The sequence below is a fragment of the Hylobates moloch genome, unplaced genomic scaffold (assembly GCF_009828535.3).
Source record: "Hylobates moloch isolate HMO894 unplaced genomic scaffold, HMol_V3 SCAFFOLD_5, whole genome shotgun sequence".
NCBI classification, from domain to species: domain Eukaryota; kingdom Metazoa; phylum Chordata; class Mammalia; order Primates; family Hylobatidae; genus Hylobates; species Hylobates moloch.
Window position 1 is genome coordinate 90917721 of NW_026652280.1, and position 24119 is coordinate 90941839.

Consider the following 24119-nt stretch of genomic DNA (forward strand, 5'->3'; position numbering starts at 1 on the left):
GTAGGTGGTAGCCTACCTGGTCCTTGCCCTGCCACTGACTGGTACACCCCTCAGGGACAGACCCCAGGAAAGGGCCTGGCTGGGCCTGGAGGGCTTGCTGGCACAGGCCTGCAGACCTGGGCCATTCTCAGGGTCCTGGCCTGTGTCCTAAGACAGGAAAGGGGACCCACTCCCCCCTCACCTGGAAGGGAGTGCAGGGCTCACTGTGTTCCTCCCCAGGGACCAGCTTTTTCACCTGTGGCTACCAGATGCTACTGTTAGCATCTGGTAGCATCTCTTGTACCTGGTAGCATCTCCTGTAAGATGGGGATGCTAAGCTCCCTTCTGTAAGACGGAATGCTGAGCTTTGATTCTCCTTTCTGTAAGATGGGATGCTGAGCCCTGATCCTCTCTTTTGGAAGATGGGACGCTGGGCCCTGTTTCTCCCTCCTGTAAGATGGAGATGCTGAGCTCCTTTCGGTAAGATGGAATGCTGAGCCTTGATCTTCCTTTCTGTAAGATGGGATGCTGAGCTCTGATCCCCCCTTTTGGAAGATGGGATGTTTCTCCTTCCCATAAGATGAAAATGCTGAGCTCCCTTCTGTAAGATGGGATGCTGAGCGCTGATCCTTTCGGTAAGATGGGATGCTGAGCCCTGATCCTCCTTTCTGTAAGATGGGAGGCTGAGCCCTGTTGGTATCTTCTATAAGATGGGAGGCTGAGCCTTGATCCTCCTTTCTGTAAGATTGGATGCTGAGCCCTGTCTCTCTCTTCTATAAGATGGGATACTGAGCCTTGATTCTCCTTTAAGATGGGTTGCTGGGCTCTGTTTTTCCTTTCTGTATAATGGAGATTCTAAGCTCCTTTCTGCAAGATGGGATGCTGAGCTCTGTCTCTCTCTTCTATCAGATGGGATACTGAGCCTTGATCCTCCTTTGTGTAAGATGGGTTGTTGAGCTCTGTTTCTCCCTTCTGTATGATGGAGATTCTAAGCTCTCTTCTCTAAGATGGGATGCTGAGCCCTGCCTTGCTCTGCCTTAAGGGAGGGAGTGAGGATGACATAGGTTGGGAGTTGAGAAAGGTCAGGGAATCCTAAGCCAGCACCATGCCAGAGCCAGAGTCACAGCTGGCTGTGGCCGAGCCTCTCTTGAGAACACATTGAACATGGCATGAGTCATGGTGGTGAGCCTCCTGCAGACCACAGAGCTCTGTGAAGCTGAAGCATGGGGCACCTCCAGGCATGCTGGGTGAGGTGTGGGCAGGTGAAGGGAGGCAGGGCAGGGGAAAACCAAGGCCTGGGAGTCCCTGGGCCACTGTGACCAGGTGGGTGTAGGTGTGTGTGTTAGCAGCCTCTGCAGATGCAAGTGCTTTCAAACAGGCCTGTTGTGGGCAAGGAAGTATTATGTGCCTGAGTGTGTGCATGTCTGCAGGAGCAGGGCTGGGTGAGCCTATGAGCAGAGAGCTCCCTGTACCTTCAGCCACAGCCTTACCTGGCATAGCCCAAGAAGGCTCAGCAGTGCCCGCAGACCATGAGGACCCACGGCCCAGTGGCATCGCAGCCCACAGAGACTTATCCTGGAGCCACTGAGATCCCTGCTAGGATTTGGTTAGGGCTCACAGCGGCCTTTGTCCAGTGGTCATCTGGGGTTGGGCTGGAAAGATCATCCTGACTTCAGGAGCCTGAGATGAGCTGAGATAATGCAGGCCTGTCCAGACTGACTGATGGTGGACAGGGAGTTCAAGGCAAACTTGAAGGGCGGAGAGGCTCTGGCTCCTTGGGCCAGACACAGGGGTGGCTGGCCAGGGACTTATCAGCCAGCAAGGTAGGCAGAGGGGTCACCTGCCACGTCAGCAGCCCCTGAGGCCAGCGGGGGTGGGGTGGGGTGCAAGCAAGCAGACAGGCTGGCGTGGAGGAAGGGAAGCATCCTGAGAGGTGGGCTAGGGGAGCCCCTGGAGCCGCACACAACTCCTCACTGCCATGGGCTACTGCTCCCCTCACCCTGGCCCCACCCCTCCATGCTGCCCCCAGCAATGAGAGCCAGCTGGTGAGGTCGGAGGGAGTCCCAGCGGCTTTGTGTAGGAGCCTCTGTGCCCTGCGAGGATCCTGTTGCTGCCAGGTTTCTGCAAGGCTTCCAGGGCCAGGGAGCAGGGGAGGAGCAGACAGTGGGGTGGGGGTTTCCCAGTCTGCTTCAGGAAGCCTCCTGGGCCATTCTCAGGGTCCTGGCCTGTGTCCTAAGACAGGAAAGGGGACCCACTCCCTCCCCCGCCTGGAAGGGAGCGCAGGGCTCACTGTGTTCCTTCCCAGGGACCAGCTTTTTCACCTGTGGCTCAGAGACAGGGCCTGCTGGGGCTGGCGCAGATGATCTCTCTCTCTCTGTCCCTCTCCCTCTCTCTCTTTTTGTATTTGTTAATTGCTTATTTACCAAGAGAAGCCATTTCTTGGCCCACATATTCATGTTTCACAGTTCAGGAACACAGGTCACTGACAAGCTCCTAGGTAATTCAACCCGAAGAAATTCTTTATATTCCAAAATCACTTTGCACTCCGAAAGATACCAGCCCTCCTCATCACCTCAAAATCTTTTAGAGCATCATAATATCTGTAGAAATCATGTGCCTTTTTTCTTGGTCCAGACACATCAAACTTACAGAGAGCTGCAACTCCCAGGTATTCAACGAATGCTCCAACAACATGAAATTGCAGACGCTTGGCCAGGAGGCTACGCATCTGAGGTTTCATCACAAGACTGGAAGCCATGGTAGTTATTATCACAATGGGATATCCTTGATATCAACCTCAATGCCAGTGTCCTTCCTGGCTGATGGAGAAATGGATGGCTGGATGATCTCTTGACCTGAGCTGGAGGCTGCCCACACCACCCCTGGAGCTAGGCCTGCCCAGGAGCCATCAGGGGTCTGCGTGCTTTGCTGGGTTCCCCCAGACCTTGGAAGCAGCCCCCAGGATGCCCAAGTGGCGCAGTTCTGCAAGCCTTGGTGGGCTCTGGCTCTGCCCTGCTGGGACCTGCTCTGCACTCAGGCCAGACACTGGCCCCACCCTGGGAGGCTCCCTGTGACCCTCTGCTCTACTGCTGGGGTGACGTCAGCTGCTTCGGCTGTCATGACCATGCTGTTCTCCAGCAAACTGACACACCCTGGCCCTTCCCATGGTCTCCTCTGCCCTCGGGGGACTGTCCTGCCCAGACCTGAGTCCCAAGGGGGTTCCCGCAGCCCCTTCCCTGTCTGGGAGAGTGTTGGTGCTGCCAGGAGGCCGGCCTCTCTCTTCCATTGCCGCCGAGCGAGCTCCCTGCTCCGGCAAGGCCCTCCATGCCAGCACCAGAGAGAGGAGACGGTCCCAGAATGGAGACACCCTGGTCCACAGGGGCTGTCAGATCTCCCCTAGAACATGACAGGCGGATCTCTGGGCACTGGCCAGCAGCGGCATTTACCATGACTTTTATTTTGACTGCAAGAGGTACCAGGCCCTGCTGGGAGCTTTGACACAACTTGGTTCAGTTGAGTCATGAACCACCCCCTTCCCTGGGGGGATGCAGGCAGGAGGGCCAGCTGAGAAACACCACTGTGGGAGGGCTGTGCATGCAAAACCCCCCTGGAGATGGCGGCCCGGTGGCCAGAACGAGGGCCCACATACTGCTCTCGGCAAGGGCCTGGCCGAGGGCTGCTCTTGGGGCTTAGAGTGACGACGAGCCTGGCGGGTGCTGGCCTGGGGTTGCTGGGGGCAAGGCCCGGGTAAGGCACTTGCATATGATCTTATGCCAAACCCTTAGGCTCTCGTTCCCCTCACAGCTGGGGAAGAACTTGCCCAGGGCTGCCTGGGCCGGGGTCTGCACCCAGACCGCCCGGTGAAGTCTGGAGGCTGAGGTGGCTCCAGGGCCCAAATGGGTAGGGGCTCCACCAAGGAGACGGTGGGCGGGCCTGTGTCGATCCTGGGGCCTGGAATGGAAGGTGTGGCCTGGTGTGAAAGGCATGGCTGCAGGGGGGGACCAGACTTGAATGTCACTGTCAGTCCATCTGGATGGGCCCTGCGTGATCTTGGCTCATCTCAGGCTCCTGAAGTCAAGATGATCTTTCCAGCCCGACCCGACAACCACCTGACAAAGGCCCCCATGAGCCCTGACCAGACCCTAGCAGGGAGCTCAGTGGCTCCAGGATAAGTCTTGGTGGGCTGGGATACCACCGGCTGTGGGTCCTGGTGGTCGGCGGACATTGCTGAGCCTTTCTGGGCTGTGCCTTATGACTGGTGAGGCTGTGGCTGAGGTGCCAGGAGCCCCCAGCTCAGAAGCCCCACCCCGCCCTGCTCCTGCAGACACGCACTCACTCAAGCACGTCACACGCCCTCCGCTCCAAGGGACTCAGGCAAGTCACCCCCCAGCCTTCCCTGCTTTGTGATCTATGCCTTCTGGATCACCCACCACAGAGGATACGGGGTTCCCACACCTACACATGTATTTCCAAGCCAGGACTCAGTACCCTCCACCACCGCCTCCATCCGAGGACTGTCCCCAAGGCAGGAGGAGGGGAGACATGCCTGCCATCAATGGCATTCTCTGCGGGGCATGGACTCTGGGGGCTCTAAGGGGCTTCTGTAGGTGGGGCATGCCTGTGGAGCTTATGCAAGCCCCGGAGCTCCAGCCACACCTGGCCAAGGGGACCCCACTTCTCACAGAGCAGGACCCAGCCTCCCTCCATCCTCCCAACTCACAGAGGGTGGGGGAGCAGGGAATGAGAACACTGAGCCAGTGAAGGACAGGGCTGGGGGGTCTGGGGAACCTGCCTTCCCAGCTTGGTGACTCAGGGCAGGCTCAGCACCATCTCTGAGTCATTCTGATGTCACCCTCACATCTCTCACTAATGCTGCCTTGCACGACCCACCCCACGGGAGGACTGAGTGAGCCACACGGCTGCTGCCTTCTACTTGGTGAAGAAGACACTGCATGTGTCCCTGGTTCCAGGCCGGGCCTCCAAGGATACATCCTCTGAGGGGCCTGCTGTCTGGGGTTTGGTGGGGTAGGCACTGTCAGGTCTCAGATAGGCCTGCCTGTGTGGCTTGGGGGTGGAGGCCTTGACAGCCTCCACTATGGGCAGGAGAGAACCCAGGAGAGGTGTGGGCAGCTGCATCAGGCTGCGAGGGGCAGGCTGAGGGCAGGAAGGCTCAGCACGGGGCTTACCTGGAATTTCTTCTTGGCCACAAAGTACTGCATGCGTCGAATGACCTTAATGGTGGCCCGATGGTGTTCCCGCAGCCTGCAGTGGAGAGAGGAGAGGAGATTGTGAGTGGCCACCCTGTGCTGGTCATCCCCTCACTGCCCCTGCACTGCCTGAGGAGCACACAGACTGGATCCTTCCAGAAACAAGGAGAGTGTTCAACTCCATGGGATGGAGATATTTAGGCCATGTCCTAGTGTGGGCTCGAGGGGTGGGTGGGGGCAAGAGGCTTTTCAAGGTGAAATGTTTCACCTCACCTGTGAGTGGGAAGGGGACCCTTACCTTGAGTGTCATTCAGAAGGGGGTCAAGTAGGAGTCAGGGCCCTGAGTTGGCAATGGCTGTGCTGCTAACACATGGCAGCCATAGTAACTTCTTTCTATGCTTGGGCCTTCAGCAAATGGGATAAGAGGGTACATGCTGGCGATGCCCACAGCCCCTTTCAGCTGCTGTGTCCTGTAACCCCATAAACAGCAAGCGCTTGGGAAAGTAGGGGCTACAGGAAAAATTAACAAGCGAAAGTTGCCACCAGAGCCACTCTGTTAAGGGGGCTGCATTGTTTTGCCTCCTAAAGTTTCTTCTAGAAATAAAGATCCTTTTACAAACAGCATCACAAAAGGAAACAAAGGGGATGATGTGTCTGTGCATAGAAAAAAGACTGGAAGAAAACACAGTGCCATGGAGGCCGCAGAAGATTCCCTCCTGGCAGTGAAGCTAACGCCTGCCTGACTTTCCTGATGGAACACAGGGACTGGGAGACTAGGTGATGCCAACAGCAAGGAACTGCTGTGTGAGGCTTTGGAGACCAAGAAAGACGTAGAGGGTAAGGATCCCACATAGAGAGGAAATGAACTGAGCTGAGCCTGCATACGAGCGTTTCCTCCTCAGGGCTCTTGTCAGTTTGGGGAGCATTGACACCCAACAGGGCGGGGACCCAGTGGGCTGCTGATAAAAATGTGGAGTCCAGGGCCAAAGAACACCCAGGACATGAGGGAACAAGGTTCTGGTCCTCTAGCCACCTTTCACACAACTTCCTCTGGAAACACTTGTGAATTCCTAAGCCACACGGGTAGGTGAGATTCATAGAAACTGAGCAAAAAGCAGTTGCTAAAGGGGTAAAAGCTAAGCAGAGTACTCAGTAGACTCATGGCACTGTGGAGAGAAGTTTTGGGGTTTAGAAGCTATATAGAAGGCAGCCCTAGAAACTAAGCAATGCCAACTTAGCATCACATTAACCCCACCTCTCTCAATCCCTTACTGGAGTAAGATGCTTTGTGCATGGCAGAAGAAAATAAAATTATCTGTAGGGAGATAATATCCTTGAGCGTCTACAATTTTATACACGAAAGACTAAAAGGCAAGGGAAAGAGAGATCATACAGATCTAAAGGTGTGGTACTTTCAACAGCCTTAAATACTTGTAGCTCCTTCCATTAAGAGATGGAGTCTGTTTTCCTATTACTTGAATTTGGGATCACCTTGTGACTTCATTGATGAAAGAGTGCTGTGGAACTTACACAGTATATAATTCATGTCCTTTTGGAATGTGGCCCTGCAAACAAGCTTGCTGATTAGAGAGGCCACATGGAGAACAGAGATGCCCCAGCTAACAGCCAGCACCAACAGAACAACCTCCTAGCTGAGCCAAGTCCAACCTCCTAGCTAAGCAAAGAAAAAAAATACACACACGCACACACACACACACACACGCATGCACACACACACACACACACACACACACATATAGATGGAGTCTCGCTCTATTGCCAGGCTGGGGTGCAGTGGTGCAACCTCAGCTCACTGCAGCCTCCGCCTCCCAAGTTCAAGTGATTTTTCTGCCTCAGCCTCCTGAGTAGCAGGTGCACACCACCATGCCCAGCTGGTTTTTGTATTTTTAGTAGAGACAGGGTTTCATCATGTTGGCTAGGATGGTCTTCATCTCTTGACCTCATGATCTGTCTGCCTTGGCCTCCCAAAGTGCTGGGATTACAGGCATGAGCCACCGTGCTCGGCCCAAAGAAAATATTTGAAGCCACTAAATTTAGGTCTAGTTTGCTATGCAACAATAGGTAACTGATACAGAAATAAGGACTAAGAAATAGGTAATGTCATATCAATATCCTAAAACATACGGCATTAATTTTGGGACAAGGAATTGGACAGAGGCTGGAAGAAGGGGCAGATCACAAGATGTCGGACTTTGAGCATGATGCCATATGTAATTGGGTGAGACTTTTAGGTATCATGGGGAGGGGGGTGAGTGAATTTTGCATAGGGGAGAATGTGAAAGGTTATGGCCAGAGGGCAGACTGTGATTAATTAAAGATGGGCACAATCCATTGTAGTTCCTCCCATTGCAGGATAGAGTCTATCTCCACCATGGTGGAAATGATCATGTCTTCTGAAGCTCAGCCTCAAGGACCTTGTGGTATCTACTCTTACCCTCTTAGAATTCTGTTGGCTCATGGACAAGTCTGAGCTAGCCTGCTGGAACAGCCATACGAAGGAGAGCTGAGAGACCCTGGCTGACAGCCCAGTGGCTCCAGATACGTGAAAACAACGGAGACCACTCAGCCACCACCATATCACCATGCAAGTACTGCCATGTCGTCGAGTCCAAGTGAGACCACCCAACTGGGCAGCCCAGATTGTTGACCCATACATTTGTGAGCTAACAGATGATTGTGCTTTGCTTCAGAATATTTAGATGAAGACTTTAAAATAACCATGATAAATAGGTTCAAGAAAATAGATGAAAAGATAGAAAATTTTACCAGAGAAATAAAATTTATAGATATATAAAAAGGAAGTTCCAGAAAAGTAAGGACCATAATGGAAATGAAGAATGCAATAGGTGAGCTGGGTAGCAGGGACAACAGAGTAGAAAAGAATAGCTGTGAACCCAAAGAAAATAGCCAGCTTGGAGCATGAAAAGAAAACAGACTTAAAGGAGGAGATGAAACAAATGAAAAAGAAACATAAGATGGTAGATTGCATGCATTATAAGTGGATTAATAGTCCAATTAAAAGATCAAGATTGTCATGATTAAAAACAACTATATAAATCCACTTTAAAATATAAAGATACAAAAACATGTTGGGAAAGGACAGAAAAAGATAGGTCATGGTGTAGCCAAATGAAAACTGGTAAAGGAAAACCAATAGCAGACTTTAAGTATTACTAAAGAAGAATATGTCATAATTACAAAAGTGTCAATTCAGCAGGATGAGATCAATTCTAAATTTGTATGCACCTAAAAACATAACCTTAAAATATATAAAGCAAACTGGCCGAACTAAAAGGTAAAAGAGAAAATGGTGGGAGATTTGAACACACCTCGTCAGTAACTGATAGAAAAGCAGTCAAAGCTTTGTCAAGTCAGAGACAAATTTGAACAGCCTGATTAGCAACCTGACATATACAGAACACTGCTCCCTACAACTGGAGACTACATAAGCTTCCCTAGTGCACACAGAACATGTACCAAAAGAGACCATATGCAAGACTTCAGAAGCAAGTTCCAACAAATTTCAAAGAAAGCAAATCATGTTTATTATGCTCTCTGACTACAGTACAATTAAATTAGAAATCCATAAAAAGAGATAACTAGGGAATCTCCATATATTTTGGATATTAAACAATCTAAATAACCCAGGGGTCAAAGAAAAATATATAATGAGAATCAAACAACAGTTTAAATTAAATAGTAATAAAAATGTAATGTATTAATATTCATAGCTAAATAGGTACTTTACAGTGAAATAAGCACAGAGAGTGAAACTTGTGGCTTTAAATGCATATCTCAGAGCAAAGGAAAGGCTGAAATCCATCTCAAGCAGTTAAAAAAATGGCAAATTACACCCAAAGATAGTAGGAGGAAAGAGATAAAGTTAAGAGCACAGTCAATGAGATAAAAAATGAACATTATTTAAGGAAAATCAACAAAGCCAAAATTTGGTTCTCAGAAGGGACTAATAAAGCAGACACACTTTGGGGAAGATTGATCAGGTGGGGGAGGGGACACAAATGACCACCGTCAGGAGTTAAAAATGGAACATCACTATAGACTTAGAGGTGCTGAAACATTTATTAAGAGGACATTGCAAACAAAAATACTTTTGATGATTTAGATAAAATATACAAATTCTTTAAAAACACAATATGTAACAGTAGACACAAAAACAAAAATAATACAAATTGCCCAATATTAATTAAATAAGTTAAATTTGGAATTTTCATGATCTTCTGGCAAAGAAAACTCTATATCTAGATGACATCACCAGTAAATTCTTCCAAATATTTAAGGAAAAAATAATGTCAATTTTATACAAGTATTTTCATAAGGCAGCATAACCTTGATATCCAAATCTGACAAGGATATTTCAAGAAAGAAAAAAAAAATCACAGGTTAATCTCTCTTGTGAACATACGTGCAAATATCCTAACCACCACCAGCAAGCTGCATGTACTGCTGTGCCCAAACACATGCTCGAATGTGGTTTAATCCACTTGTGCATGCTCAGTTTACCCTCTAAGGACCAAGCAACGTAACTCTTCACATCAACAGAATAAGTAAGAAAAAATAGAATCAACACAACAGATTGTAGAAAAGCATTTGATAAAACCCGAGACCTGTTCATGATTAAAAACACAACACTTAGCAAACTAGGAATAGAAACTCCATTACCTAAAAAAAGAACAAAAACGAAAACAAAAAACCCCAAACCCTAAGCAGACATCATACTTAATAGGGAAATGAGATACACTTTCCTCCTGAGACAGGAAGCAAGGCAAGGATGTTATCGTTTCTATTTCACATTGTCCAGAAAGTCCCAGCTGGTATGTTAAAAAGGTAGGAAAAGGGAGATAAAAGGTATAAGGATTGGACAGAAAAAAATAAAACATTTGTTATTTGCAAATGACATAACCGTATATGTAAAAAAAAATCCCTAAGAATCCTCAGAGAAACTATTGGAATTAATACATGAATTTAGTAAGAACGCTGGTTTTAAGGATGATATATAATAATTATATCTCTAGGCCTGGCAGAGTGGCTCACATCTGCAATCCCGGTGCTTTGGGAGGGTGGGGTGGGAGGATCACTTGAGCGCAGGAGTTTGAGATCAGCCTGGGCAACAAAGTGAGACCCCATCTGTAGAAAAAATAAATTTAAAAAATAGCCAGGCTTGGTGGTGTGTACCTGTGGTTCTAGCTACTCAGGAGGCTGAGATGGGCGGACTGCTTGAGCCCAGGAGCTCAAGGCTGCTGTAAGCTATGAGCCTGGAATGCAGAGACCCTGTCTCTAAAATATGTATTTGTATATTTCTATATGCTAGTAACAATTAGAAAATAAAATATATCAATTACAATAGCATCAATAAGCATAAACTTGACCATAAACTTAAGAATAGATCTTTCAAAAAAGTTTTTGTTTCTTCTTTACTGTCTTCCTTTCACAATTTTTTCTTTCTTTCTTTCTTTCTTTTTTTTCTTCTAAGATGGGGTCTTGTCATTTTGCCCAGGCTGGTTTCAAACTCCTGGGCTCAAGTGATCCTCTCACCTCAGCCCAAGTAGTTGCTATTACAGGTGTGAGTCATCGTACCCAGCTCTAAAATAAATCTGTTTAAAGATGTGTAAGACTACTACACAGAAAAGCACTGAGCATTGGAGAGACAGATAAAGAAGACCTAACTCGACTTGGGGATATAGTATGTTCATGTATAAGAAGACTCAATATTTATAAGATGTTAATTTTCTGCAAATTGAGGTGTGGATTAAATATGATTCCAATCAATTTCACAGTGCTTTTTGTTTATTTATTTATTTATTGGAAATTGACAAGGTGATTCTAAAATATTCCTTACAATGTGAAGGGCCAAGAATAGCCAAAACGATCTTGAAGAACAACAAAGTCAGAGGTCTGACACTCCCAGGGTTTCATGAGGCCACAGGGCTTGATTAAGAGCGTGTGGGCAGACAGATGAACAGTGGGGGTCTGACAGAATAGGGCAGTGGTTCCTCAACCTTTTTGGCACCAGGGACCAGTTCCGTGGAAGACAATTTTTCCATGGACAGGGTGGGGTGGGGAGAGATGGTTTCAGGATGAAACTGTTCCAGTTCAGATCAGCAGGCATTAGATTCTCATAAGGAGCACACGGCCTAGATCCCTCACATGTGCAGTTCACAATAGGGTTCGCGCTCCTGTGAGAATCTAATGCTGCCACTGATCTGACAGGAGGCGGAGCTCAGGGGATCATGTTTGCTTGCCAACCGCTCACCTCCTGCTGTACTGCCCTGTTCCTAACAGTCTATGGACGGGTACTGGTCTGTGGCCTGGGGGACCCCTGGAATAGGACATTAGACACACAAACACTCCTGTGGCCACTGGTTCATAGAAAAGACGCCTTTGCCGTTGAGCTGGTGGAAGGATATGCTTTTCAATAAACGGTGCTGGAACAATTTGGATACACACGTGAAAATATATAAACCATGATCCTTACCACACACCAGTCACAAAGTTAACCCAGGTAGCGTCACAGGCCTAACTATGAGGCAATCGGGCCTGTCGAAGAAAGTGGGATATTTTCACGACCTGGGATGGGCAAAGACGTCTTTAATGGAACGCAAACAGTATGAACTGTAACAGAAAACTATTTGACAAATTGGAGGCCCCAAGATCTCCGTGATGGTCTCATGAAGGCCCCCCTCCCAGCCTGACACGCGAGAGGAACTATTACCCTGGCCTCACGTCCTGGCCTCTTTCCATCACCCCAAACAGCCTGGGAGCAGGCAGGGAACGGGGAGTCATAGGCGCCTGACTGTGAAGGGTCCCCCACTGGCTGTGACTTAGGGCCTTGGGAGCTGTGGCCATGACCGCCAAGGTCTGCATGTGGCCCCACATCCAGTGAGAATACTCGGGGCTTCTCAGATCCTGTTCTGCACAGAGGGCCATGTCCCATGGCTGCTTCACAGGCTGCTAGAAGCTGCTGCAGGCCTCCCCTCCTGTCAACTACCTAGAACACAGCCGGAGCCTTCACAGGCAAACAGCCCGGCTGGGACTGCAAGCAGGTCAGGGCTGAGGGTGCCAGGCCAGGCCTCTAGATCTGCTCAGGCCACGGTGTGGGTCAGCCACTGCTCTGGTGACAGCACTGGCTACCTGGCTTTCCTGCTGAACACAGTCGACCCTGTGGTCTCAGAGAGAAGGGCCCGGCTTGCTCCTTTGCAGGGGGTGGTCTCTCTCTCTCTGTATTGGGTGAGGCCTGGGATGGGGCCAAGTGGCCTTTCCTGGTAGTGATACAGAAGAGGGGAAGGGAAGTGCTGGGAGGAGAAGGGCGGGTCCCTGGCTGGGGTTCCACCCTCGGGCCTATGTGCACGGACCCAGGTGAGGACAGACATTTTGGTTTTTCTGCCCAAATGTTGCATTTCCCAAGAACACCCTGGCCTGCCATGCTCCCATCCTGTGCCTACAAAAATCTCGAGACCTTAGCAGGCAGACACACAAGCGGCTGGACATCAAGAGGAACACATCAGCAGAAGAAGACACAAGCAGCTGGATGTTGAGGGTAGGTTGAGAGGAACACACCAGCGTAAGACCACACCGACAGACACCGACAGGCACCGACAGGCCGGCAGGCCATTGACGGGAGGAACGATGCAGGGTTTGGCTGGGGTGGACACAGGAGAGCCCAGGCTGCTGAGTGGCCTGACGCCAGCGGAAAACCACCCTCCCACTCCATCTCCCTTCTGGCTCCCCCATCGGCTGAGAGCTACCTCCACTCAATAAAACCTTGCACTCATTCTCCAAGCCCATGTGTGATCTGATTCTTCTAGTACACCAAGGCAAGAACCCCGGGATACAGAAAGACCTCTGTCCTTGCCGTAAGGCAGGGAGTCTAACTGAGCTGACTAACGCAAGCTGTCTATGGACGGCTAAACTAAAGAGCACCCTGTAACACACACCCATGGGGCTTCAGCTGTAAACATTCACCCCTAGATGCTGCTGTGGGGTCGGAGCCCCACAACCTGTCCGACTGTATGCTCCCCTAGAGCTTTGAGTAGCAGGGCACTGAAGAAGCAAGCAACACCCCTGTCACATGTCCTGCAAGGGGGACAAGGAAACCTTTCCCGTTTCAGTAGCTCTGATGCAGGAGCGAGCTGGTAAGAGACAGGGGGCAGGACGGAGGCTGCCCTGGGCCCTGAAGGAAGTGACCCCTGGACCCTGGTTGCAGGAAGGGACCGAGGGCCCGGGGCTGGCGCCCTCCTGCCTGGGCTGGGCCACCCTCCAGGCCTGTGGCTTCCTCACCTACTGAAGGGAGGATGGACCCTCTCCCTGCAAGCACCACCTGGCTTGGGAGAGGAGGAAGGGACGTGCTGCCCAGTGGGGGCTTGGCCGTGGGTCAGCTGCTGAGAAAAGACCCACTTCATTCATCTCCTCACTCGTTCATGTACCCACTGACCTGTATCTCACCTGTTCATTCATTAATGAACAAGTTATTGTTAATAATTTGTAGATTAATGAGATGAGCTCCCCACCCCCCCATTCGCTGGTTCATTTGTTAATGTGCTGCCTAAATTACCCATTAGCTCCTCCACGCCTGCCTGCCCCGTCCACGTACATGAAGTGCCGCTGGGCACACAGCCCAGGCTGAGTGGTCTCAGGGGCTGAGCCCACTGAAGGACCCGTTGTTTCTGGATAGGTCAAATTCAAAGCCAGGAGCCCCCATGCTGCCCAGGCTGGGCTGGCTGGGGTGGGGGCTGCTGGGCTGCCCAAGGGGCCAGCGCCACATTCAACACACGTCACTGGGGGCCACCGAAGGACACTGTGGGAAAGCAGAGGCAGGAAGTTTCCCGGACTGGGCTGCCCATGGAGGGCCGACCTTCCCACCTGTGGAACAGATTCCCAGCAGCTCAGGAGCCTGGCCTCCATCCAGGCAGATCCTGAGGCCCAGGGTAGGGGCTGGCATGTGGGAGGGCTGGAGGTGACTCCAAGGGGTCCTGGGGCTTGGGTCCAGTACAGCTCAGGGTAGGGCTGGGCCTGGAGATGCCCAGCGTGGAGGAGAGGCTGGCCTCACCTGTGTCCCTGAGCCTTCGGCCCCTCCCAGGACCTCTGTCCCCCTCTCCCCCAGCCAGAGAGTTAAGTCAGATGTAAGCCCCTTGTACCCACCCTGCCTAGACAAGCTCTTGGCCCCTTCTGGAGCATCCTCTAACTCTGGAATAAGGAAGAATTTATCAGCTTTGCCTGGGAGTGGAGATGAAAAGAAAATAAGGAAATAAGAGCTCTCTCCCTTCCTTCCCACATGCTGGGGTGTCACTCTTTGCAGCTCCCTCCTGCGTGGTGAGGTCCCACACCTGTGTGTCCTAGGAGACACAGGGCTGTCTTCAAAGGCCTGAGCTTGGGGGGTCCTCTAAGTTGCCACAGTACCTTGGGGAAGGAACATCCCCTGGGGACCCCTGCCCTCTGCACACACACAGGCTTGTGAGACGAAGAGAGGCAGATGGGTGGGGGTCTTGGCAGAGGAAACCCAGGGTGCTGGAGGACGCAGGAGACATGAAGAGGGAAACTGAAGTCACTCTACGTCACATCCCCCTAGCAGCCACCTCATAGACATGGGGGCCTTGCAGGCCTTCCAGACTCTTCCTTGAGCACTTATGTCAGCAGACACAAGCACATCATATGTGTGGTTTCCTGCACCTCCCAGTGTGTTGTTTTGCTTCTTTTTATTTTGAAACAATTACAGATTCCTAGGAAGTTGGGAAAAAAAAAGTACCAAGAGGTCCTGTATGCCCTCTACCTGAGTTCACGATGGTCACACTTTGCATGGCTGGAGTACCAGATCAATGACAGGAGGTTGACATTGGTACAGTGTGCATGGCTCTGCCTTGTGTTCGCACATGCAGATTCGCGTGATCACCACAGCAACAAGGAATGGAAGTCCTTCCCACCAGAAAGATCCCCTCTGCTGCTCCTGTACGGTCACTCCCACCCTCACCATTCCTAACCCCAGGAGCCACCATCTGATCTCCATCCCTACAGCCTGGACTTTGAGAATGTTATCTACACAGAATCACACAGCATGTGACCTTTTGGGGGAGGCTTCTTCTCCTCAGCACAATTCCTGTAAGATCCGCTCAGGTTGTACCAATAGTGGGTTCCTTTCTACTGCTGGGTAGTGTTTCAAGGTATGGATGCACCACTGTTTGCCGGTTCCCCTGTTGAATGATACTTAGATTGTTCTCAGCTTTCAGCTAATTAGGAATAAAGCTTCTGTAGATTTTCATTTACAGTTTTGTGTATGAATATGAGTCTTCATTTCTTTGGGATAAATGCCCAGGAGGAGTTCAGTTGCCGGGATGTGTGGTAGTTGCATGCTGACTTTTATAAGAAACGACCACATTATTTTCCCCGAGTGGCTGCATCATTTTACATTCCCAGCAGCAACAGATGGGCAATCCCATTTCTCCACATCCTCGCCAACATTTGGTGTCATCATTACTTTTCATTTTAGCCATTCTGATAGGTGTGTAGTGACCGCTCACTGTGGTTTTAATCTGTATTTCCATCTTCGCTAACGAAGTTGATCATCTTTTGGTGTGCTTCTTCCCTATCATCTATTTTCTTTGGTGAAATGTCTCTTCATGTCTTTTGTCCATTTTCTAGTTGGACTGGCTGAGTTTTTTACTGTTGAGTTTTGAGAGTGCTTCATGTTCTAGATGCCAGTTGTCAAATATGTGGCTTGCACATATTTTCTCCAAGTTTATAGTTTGCATTTTTATCCCCTTCACTGGGGCTTTCATAAAACAAGTGTTTTAAGTTTTAATGGGGTCCATTTCATCAATTTTCCTTAAATAGATCATGCTTTTAGCATCCAGTGTGAGAACTCTTTGCCCATCCTAAATCCTAAATACTTTCTCCTCCATGTTTTTCTAAAGGTTTCAGAGTTGTACACTTCATATTGAAGTCCCAGGTGGCTACTGAGTTAATTTTTATATAAAGTGTGAGACTTAGGTCAGGGTTTTATTTATTTGGCCTATGAATGACCAACTGCTCCTGTGCCATGTGTTGAAAGAGGAGTCTTCCTCCACTGAATTTTGCATCTTTGTCTTAAAATTAGTCAGGCATATTTGTGTGTGTCTATTTCTGGATTCCTTGTTCTGTTCTGTTGAGCTACATGTTTATTCCTCCACCAATATCAAATCATATTGATTCCTTACTGTATAGCAGGGCTTAAAATTGGTAGAGTGATTTCTCCCACTTAATTCTTTTTCAAAATTGTTTTAATCTACAGCATGTGCCTTTCCATATAGATTTTAGAACAAGTTTGTCCATGTCCATAAGAAACGTTGCTAGGATTCTTGTTAGGAATTATGCTATATTTATAGGTAATTCTAAGAAGAATTGAAATGTTTACTATCTTGAGTTTTCCAATTCACAAACATGGAATGTCTCTCCATTGATTTAGGTCTTGATTTCATTCATTGGCATATTGCAATTTTTAGTATATACATCTTTACATGTTTTGTTAAATTTATACCTAAGTATTTTAATTTCTTTAGCACAATTGTAAATGGTATTATGTTTCTAATTTTGGTTTTCACAGGTTCATTGTTAGTGCATAGAAATGCAGGTGATTTTTGTGTGCTGAACTCCTAAGTTGCAGATATTTTTACTGTAGATTCCTTGGGATTTTCTATACAGACAATTCTATCTTCGCAAATAGAAACAGTTTTAGATCCTCCTTTCTGATCTACATGTCCCATTTCTTTGTCTTGTCTTATTGCAGTGGCTGGAACTTCCAGTACTATGTTGAATAGAAGTGGTGAGAACAGACAACCTTGCCTTCTTTTTTATTTTAGGGGGAAAGTATTCTGTTTTTCACCATTAAGTGTGATGTGATGTTAGCTGTGGGTTTTTTTTTTTTTTTAAGATGCTCTTGATCAAGTTGGGAAAGTTCCATAATAGATCACATTAATTAAGTTTTGAATGTTAACTAGCCTTGCATTACGTAGAATAAAGCTCTCGTGGTTGTTACATAATTTTCTTATACAATGTCATATAGGTAGTTTTTAAAAACAATGCAGAAAGCTCCCAAGGACTCGTTATTCAAAATAAATGCTAGACGGCCAGGTGTGGTGGCTCACACCTGTAATTCCAGCACTTTGGGAGGCCAAGGTGGGCGGATTGCTTTGAGCTCAGGAGTTCAAGACCAGCCTGGGCAACATAGCCAAACCACATCTCTACAAAAACAAACAAACAAAACACAAAATAAATGCTAGACCCTGATAGCCCCACCCCAACTGTATCCTTGTCTCCCCCATCCTGGGTAACCATCAACCTGAATCCTGTGTTCCTCTCTCCCTTGCTTTCTTTTTTAATATAATATTATTGAATCTATATGTGTCCCAAAAGTCATGTTTTTTTTTTTTAATTTTAGTAATTTAAACTTGATAAGAATGCAGTGGGCTTTTCCTTGGTATTATATTGCCAAGGCTTCGCACATGGTTGTCTGTCACTCTGGCTTGTTTGTTTTAATTGGTTTAAAATTCTCTTTTGTATGGGCATTCCACGTTTACTCACTCTCCTGCTAGGGGGCAAGTGGCTGGTTGCTCGTGGAGCCTGTGAACAGCGTTGCAACACACACTCCTGTTCATTCTCACTCGTCCACACACCAGAGTTCCCTTTTGGTGTGTGCCCAGACATGGGACTGCTGGGTCAACAGGTATGTGAATTCACCACCTTGGAGGTGATGCCACCCTTTTAAAGTGGTAGTCCCACTGTATACTCCCATCAGCAGTGGAGGAGAGACCCAGGGCCCTACATCCCTGCCACCACTCCCAATGGTCAGACTTTGTGGTTTATGCCAATGGAGTGATGTAAATGGTTTTTGTAAATGGTGCCTTCACATACTCACTGGCCACATGTGTTCCTTGACCATGAAAGGCGGAGCAAGTCTTTGTCTTTGGCCCATTTTTCTGTCCGATAATTTGTATCTTTATTGATTCGTTATTTTAGTTTCTATTATTGATTTTATTGGTTATACACACACATATATAAATACATTATATATGTTATGTATTAGTTATATGTACACCAATTCTTTGTCAATTCATTGTATTGTGAATATCCATTTCTTTGGTAGGCAGAATAAGGGCTCTCCCAAAGATGTCCTAGAACCTATGAATATGTTACCTTATACGGCAAAGGGGACTTTGTATCTGTAATTAAGGTCATGAACACTGAGATGGGGAAATTATATTGAATTGTCTAGGTGGGCCCAATTAACCACAAGTCTTTAAAAGTAAAGGCCCTGGCCAGGCACAGTGGCTCATGCCTATAATCCCAGTGCTTTGGGAGGCCAAGGGTGAGGTGGGAGGCTCACTTAAAGCCAGGAGTTCAAGAACCATTTAGGCAACATAGAGAGACTCCACCTCTACAAAAAATTAAACAAAATTAGCCAGGCACAGTGGCACGTGCGTGTAGTCCCAGCTACTCAGGAAGTTGAGGTGGAAGAATTGTTTGATCCAGGAAGTTCAAGGTTACAGTAAACTATGATTGTGCCGCTGCACTCCAACCTGGGTCACAGAGCAAAACCCTATAACAACAACAACAACAACAACAACAACAACAGTGGAGACTCTTTTCTGGCTGTGGTCAGAGAGAGCTGTAATTACGAAAAAAATGTCAGAGAGGAGCAACACGATGGCTCTGAAGATAGAGGAAGGGGCTAAAGGCCAAGGAATGCAGACAACCTCTAGAAGCTGAAAAAGGCAAGGACATAGATCCTCCCCTAGAAGCTCCAGCGCTAATGACACCTTCCAGCCCCATCAGACCTGGCGCTGGACCTCTGACCAACAGAAGTGAAAGATAATAAACGTCTGTTTTTCTGATGTGTGTTGGTGGTCACCTGTTAAAACAGTGCCAGGAAACTAGTGCAAACCCCAGTCTGCAATTTGTCACTTTCTTTAAGGTATCTTTGGATGATGAGGGATTCTTATTGTGTAAAATGAAATTGACCAATATTTTTCTTTCATAGCTAATGCTTTTGTGTCTTGTAAAATAAATATTTCCCTATGCCAAGTTATAAAAGATACTAATAAACGTATATTATCCAGTAAGAGTTTTAAGGTTTGCTTTTAACATTTAATTCCTAGATCCACCTGGAGTCAGTTTTTATAGATTGCATGAGGTGGGGGCCCAACTCTATCTTTTTCCTTCTGGATGATGATTGATTCCAGCAACCTGCAACACCTCCTTGGTCACATGTCAACGTCCTACACTTGTATGGATCTCTTCAGGGCTCTCTGTCTTGTCCACTGGGCTAATTGTCTACCCTTGTGCCTACACTGCAACATCTTAGTTACTATAGCCTCTTCCACCATCCTGATATCTGGAAGGCAGGGCCCTTCCTTGATCTTCTTGGCAAGGTCTTGGTTATTTTTATTCAGTTCTTTATTCAGCGATAGAAATTTTAGACTCATCATGTTAAGTTCCCTGAAAAACCCACTGGAGGATGCCTGGGTTGCAGGTGAGAGGCTGGGGTGGTGAGAAAGCCCAGCAGAGGCTCCTTCTGGCACCACTGCCTGTGCCCACTGCAAGTGAACACACAGACATGGAATGGGCACACCCCTCAAGGGCCCTCCTCCAGATATACGGCATGGCCAGCCTGGCTCTGGCAGTCCACATCCTTGTCAACACTTGTTATTGTCTTCTTCATTTTAGTCATCCTACTGGGTATAAACCTCACTGTGGTTTTGATCTGCATCTCGTTAATGACTGTTGGGGCTGAGCATGTGTTCATGTGTGTGTGTTCCTGTGCTCATTTGCCATTTGTATCTGTTCTTTGGAGAAATGTCTGTTCAAGTCCTTTGCCCATTTTTTAATTGGGTCAATACATTATTGAGTTATAAGACCTCTTTGTATATTCTGGATACACATCCCTTATCAGATATACAATTTGAAAAAAAAAAAAAAAAAACAGCCACAGATGTCTCAGTTCCTTGTGTTGTAATGGAGTGAGCCTCAGATAGAGGGACGCTGGGGAAGTTTCTCAAATGTGTGTGTCCCCGCCCAAAGGAATACACCAGTGGATGAAAGAAGAACTAGAGTAAGGCCCAGGGGCAGGATTTGTAGCAGTCACAAGCCATCCCCATGGGGCCTGGTATGGCTTTGTACCTGGGTTGCAAGGGACATTTTGAGGGTGATGAAAACGCTCTAAAGTTAGAGAGTAGTGATGTTGCATGACTCTGAATATACCAAAAGCCACTGAGGCGTATACTTCAAAAGGTGCATCTGACTGTCCCAGATCACTCCCCAGGTGGCAGGTACTTTGCTTGAGAGACGGGCAGGCTCCAGAGGGAGGGGACATAGAGCAGGTAGGGAGGCTTTGAGACATCCCCAGCTTTCCTAGCTCTGCCCAGGGCACATGCCTTTTCTGGGAGGGAGCCCTTTCTCAGGGCGCTCAGGGACCCAGGCAAGAACCCTCAGGAGAGCAGCTGAGGCTGGCCTCCCTCCTTCCCTGGGCAGACACGGAGGCCTCTGAACTCCCTATTCTGGCTCCAGCCTCACCCCTTCCAACCCATCCCCCTGAGTGGCGGCAGGAGGGGCTTTCCGAGGGACAGACCGAAGATCTCGTGACTCCCCTGCCTCAGATACTGTATGGCTTCCTACTGCTCATGTAATGACATCCACACTGGCAGGGTGGCCTGCCAAGCTCCCCGCAACCTGGCCCAAATGCAACAGAAACAGAGCTTGTGGCTGAGAGAGTTCTGCGTGAATGCATGTTCTCTCTTCCACCTAGGTTGATGAATCACACGTGACACTAAGCATGTGTGGTTCTTATGTCTTTGTGAGATTGTTTTCATATCAGCAACCCACAGAGGAGAACAATCCTGTGCTGGTCCTCAAGCCCAGACCAGCCAGGGCAGACCTTCCTGGTTGGCAGTGAAATTCTACGAGGATCCTAGGGAGAGGTGGCTGAAACAGATTCAGCAGAGGGAACTCATTTTGACATAACCCAGAATGGAAAGAAAGGAACCAGTTTCCTCTGTTTCCCCAGGAGCAAGTTGCTGTAGTCTGAATGTGTGTGTCTTCCCAAAGTCCCTAAGTCGAAAGCTAACCCGCAGCCCTGATGGTGTTAGGAGATGGGGCATTTGAGAGGTGATTCGGCCGTGAGGGCGAGCCTTCAGGAAGAGGATTCGTGCCCTTGGAAAGGAGGCCTGAGGGAGCTTGTTTGCACTTTATTTTTGCCTCTTCTGCCATGTGAGGACACAGGTGGTGACTTCCACGAACCAGACAGACCCCTTACCAGACACCAGATCTGCTGGCGCCCTGTCCCTGTGCTTCCCAGTCTCCAGAACAATGAATTCCTAAGTATGAATCACCAGGTCTAAGGTGTTTGGTTATAGCAGCCTGAACAGATTAAGACACGAGGTATCCTATCGGACCCCCCAAGATACCACCTGGTACAGATCAGCTAAACAAGCTGCTCAATGAAACTCAGTTTAGCTTAGTACAGATCAGCTCCATGGAAGCCACTCAACTGGGTTCAGATCACCTGTGAAGCTAAAATCAACCCAGTCACCTCAGCTCAGTAACACTCAGCACAGTTCAGCTTAAGTTAACACAACACGATGCAACTCAAGTCAACACTACACAACTCCCAAGCTCTGGCTACAGACAGTCTTGGGGTGGAAACAGGAATGACCAGGGTGAGTGCTGCCTAGGATGGTCCCTCAGGGCGTGGGGAGGACAGGGCAGTACAAGGTACCCCAGTGAGGTGCCAAGGTGGCAGCGCCAACCGAGAAAGTGCAGCTTTGCAGAAGAGCATCTTTGAGGAAACGTCTTGCCGTGTGTCGGCATCCATGAGGGGCCCAGAGTAAGGTCAGCCATGCTATGGGGGGAATAGGGCAAAGCTGGCCGGGCCTCACGTTCTGCAAGTGCCATTTTGCCCTCACCCTGAGCCGGTGGGAGAGGCACTCTGTGTAGGGGACAGGGTGGCTGAACACCTTGGCTATGGGGACCAGTCCCTGAGGTCCCCATCTGCCTGCCCTTGCAGGAGCACAGCACATCTGCAGCTGCTTTTATTTAAAAACCATGGTTACGCTCACTGAGGGCTTCCCTGGGACAGCCACTGCTCTCAGAACAGCCGCCTGTCAGACGAGGGTCGCCGGCCCGTTTGAAAGAGGGAGAACACACTAGTGGCCTGTTTGCCGGGATGGTGCCCGCCAGCAGTGAACTCAGACGCTCGGTTCGGAGCTACGCTGTCCCTCCACTGCCCTCTGCACTGAGACACAAGTCCCCATGTCAGGAGAGAGGGTTTCCTGGGGGTGGAACATGGGACAGATGCTCACTTTGGGCAGCTGCTCAGTCTTGCCTCCCCTTTCCCATAGAACCCCCTTCTGGGACCCCACCCGCTCCTAAACGCTGGCATCCGTTTCCTGCTGGGAGCATGGGGCTTTCTCTGCAAGTGGGGAATGGGAGATGAGGGTGTGAGAGGACCCTAAACTGATTCCCATGCTAGGCCTCAGAGGGTTGCAGAAAGAAAGGTGTGGATGAGGATCAAGTTTTCATGGTGACCAGGGTGACCCACTGCTCAGAGGGATGAGCGGAGCCCGGCAAAACCAGTCACTGCCTTGCAGTTCCAAGCTTTGGGGGATGATCAGCTCCCAGGAAATTACTGTGGGGTGCGGGGGCTGTGGGTGACCCAAATTGGGCAGAGGGCCTGCAGGTCTGAGGCTGCCTGCACAGAGCCGTCAGGAAGGAGCTAGCGAAGAAATACATCTTTGTCCTGGCTTTTTCCCAGGAGGGGCTGGGTGGGTGCACAGACAGAGGTAAAGAGCCTCGAGGTTGGGGTGTAGGCAGGCAGCTGGGGAGGACCCCGTTTAAATCCTGGGGAGATTATGAGGACGTTTGTCGCAGGCTGTCAGCCCTCATTAAGTTAATGGAACTGGCGAGTTGGCCGGCTTCCAGCATGCCGGAGAAAGAAAACAAGAAAAGTGTTTTCAGTGAAAGAGCCAGGGGATCCCATTTCGCCCAGCAGCCCAGGAGATTATGAGCCATTGGTAATGGCCTGACTGAAATGACTTATTGGGAACTGGTTGATTAAAACAAGGGAGAGAAAACCCCTAATGTCCCAGAAGAATGACATGGGCTTCTTACTGGTCTTCGTCTAGAAAAGTGATTTGTGAGCACTGCCTTCCAAAGCCTTGTGAATTGCAAAGCAACTCGTCCAGCCAGGGCCTCTGCAAAGAGGGTTACCAGGCAGGAGAGGAAAAGATGTGGGGTGAAACCGGTGGATTTCACGCAGATACTGGGAGCCAGAGAACTTGGAGCTTGGGCCAGCAGGAGCCTGGACATTCTGCTGGGAAGGCTCCCCAGGGCCCCTAAGGAAGGCCCAGCAGTTCACAGAGCGGGGCTAAAGCCTCCCATGGATTTCCCCAACTGGTTAGGCCAGGCCAGCCACAAGCCCAACAGCTATACCCCCATCTCCCATGTCCTCCGCCCTGGGCTGAGGGCTCTGTCGTCCTGTTTCAGCCTCCGGCCCCATTCTTCCCTGGAATACATGTCATTCCTCAACTTCCCCAGAGATCCAGCCCCTGCTGCCCCTGGTGCTGACCTGGACCCTGGGCCCACAGTGCCTCACTCAGGTGGGGTTGCGCAGGTCTGACCCCAGCTTCACCAGCAAGATGCCCCTGGGCCCAGGTTCTGCTTCCGGGCCTCTTGGCTGTTCCCACTCCGTCCCTCTCACCCCATTTTCATTCATTTACACACAATTCTCAGGGCACTGTGTAGAGCCCCTGTACTTTTTATTTTTATTTTTTTTGGAGACAGAGTCTCACTCTGTTGCCCAGGCTGGAGTGCAGTGGCATGATCTCAACTCACGGGTTCAAGTGATTCCCCGCCTTAGCCTCCTGAGTAGCTGGG

The 24119-nt window shown here is 49.2% G+C and overlaps 1 protein-coding gene across 5 annotated transcripts in view; it reads right to left on the minus strand.

Annotated features, from left to right (window-relative positions):
* KCNQ1 (potassium voltage-gated channel subfamily Q member 1) overlaps positions 1 to 24119 on the minus strand; it is a 396978-nt gene that overhangs the window by 75311 nt on the left and 297548 nt on the right. For all 5 annotated transcript variants that reach the window (XM_058439073.1, XM_058439070.1, XM_032153801.2 and 2 more), the window contains one exon: positions 5166 to 5241. In XM_058439073.1, coding sequence (XP_058295056.1) covers positions 5166 to 5241 — 76 coding nt within the window. The remainder of the gene's footprint in view (positions 1 to 5165; positions 5242 to 24119) is intronic.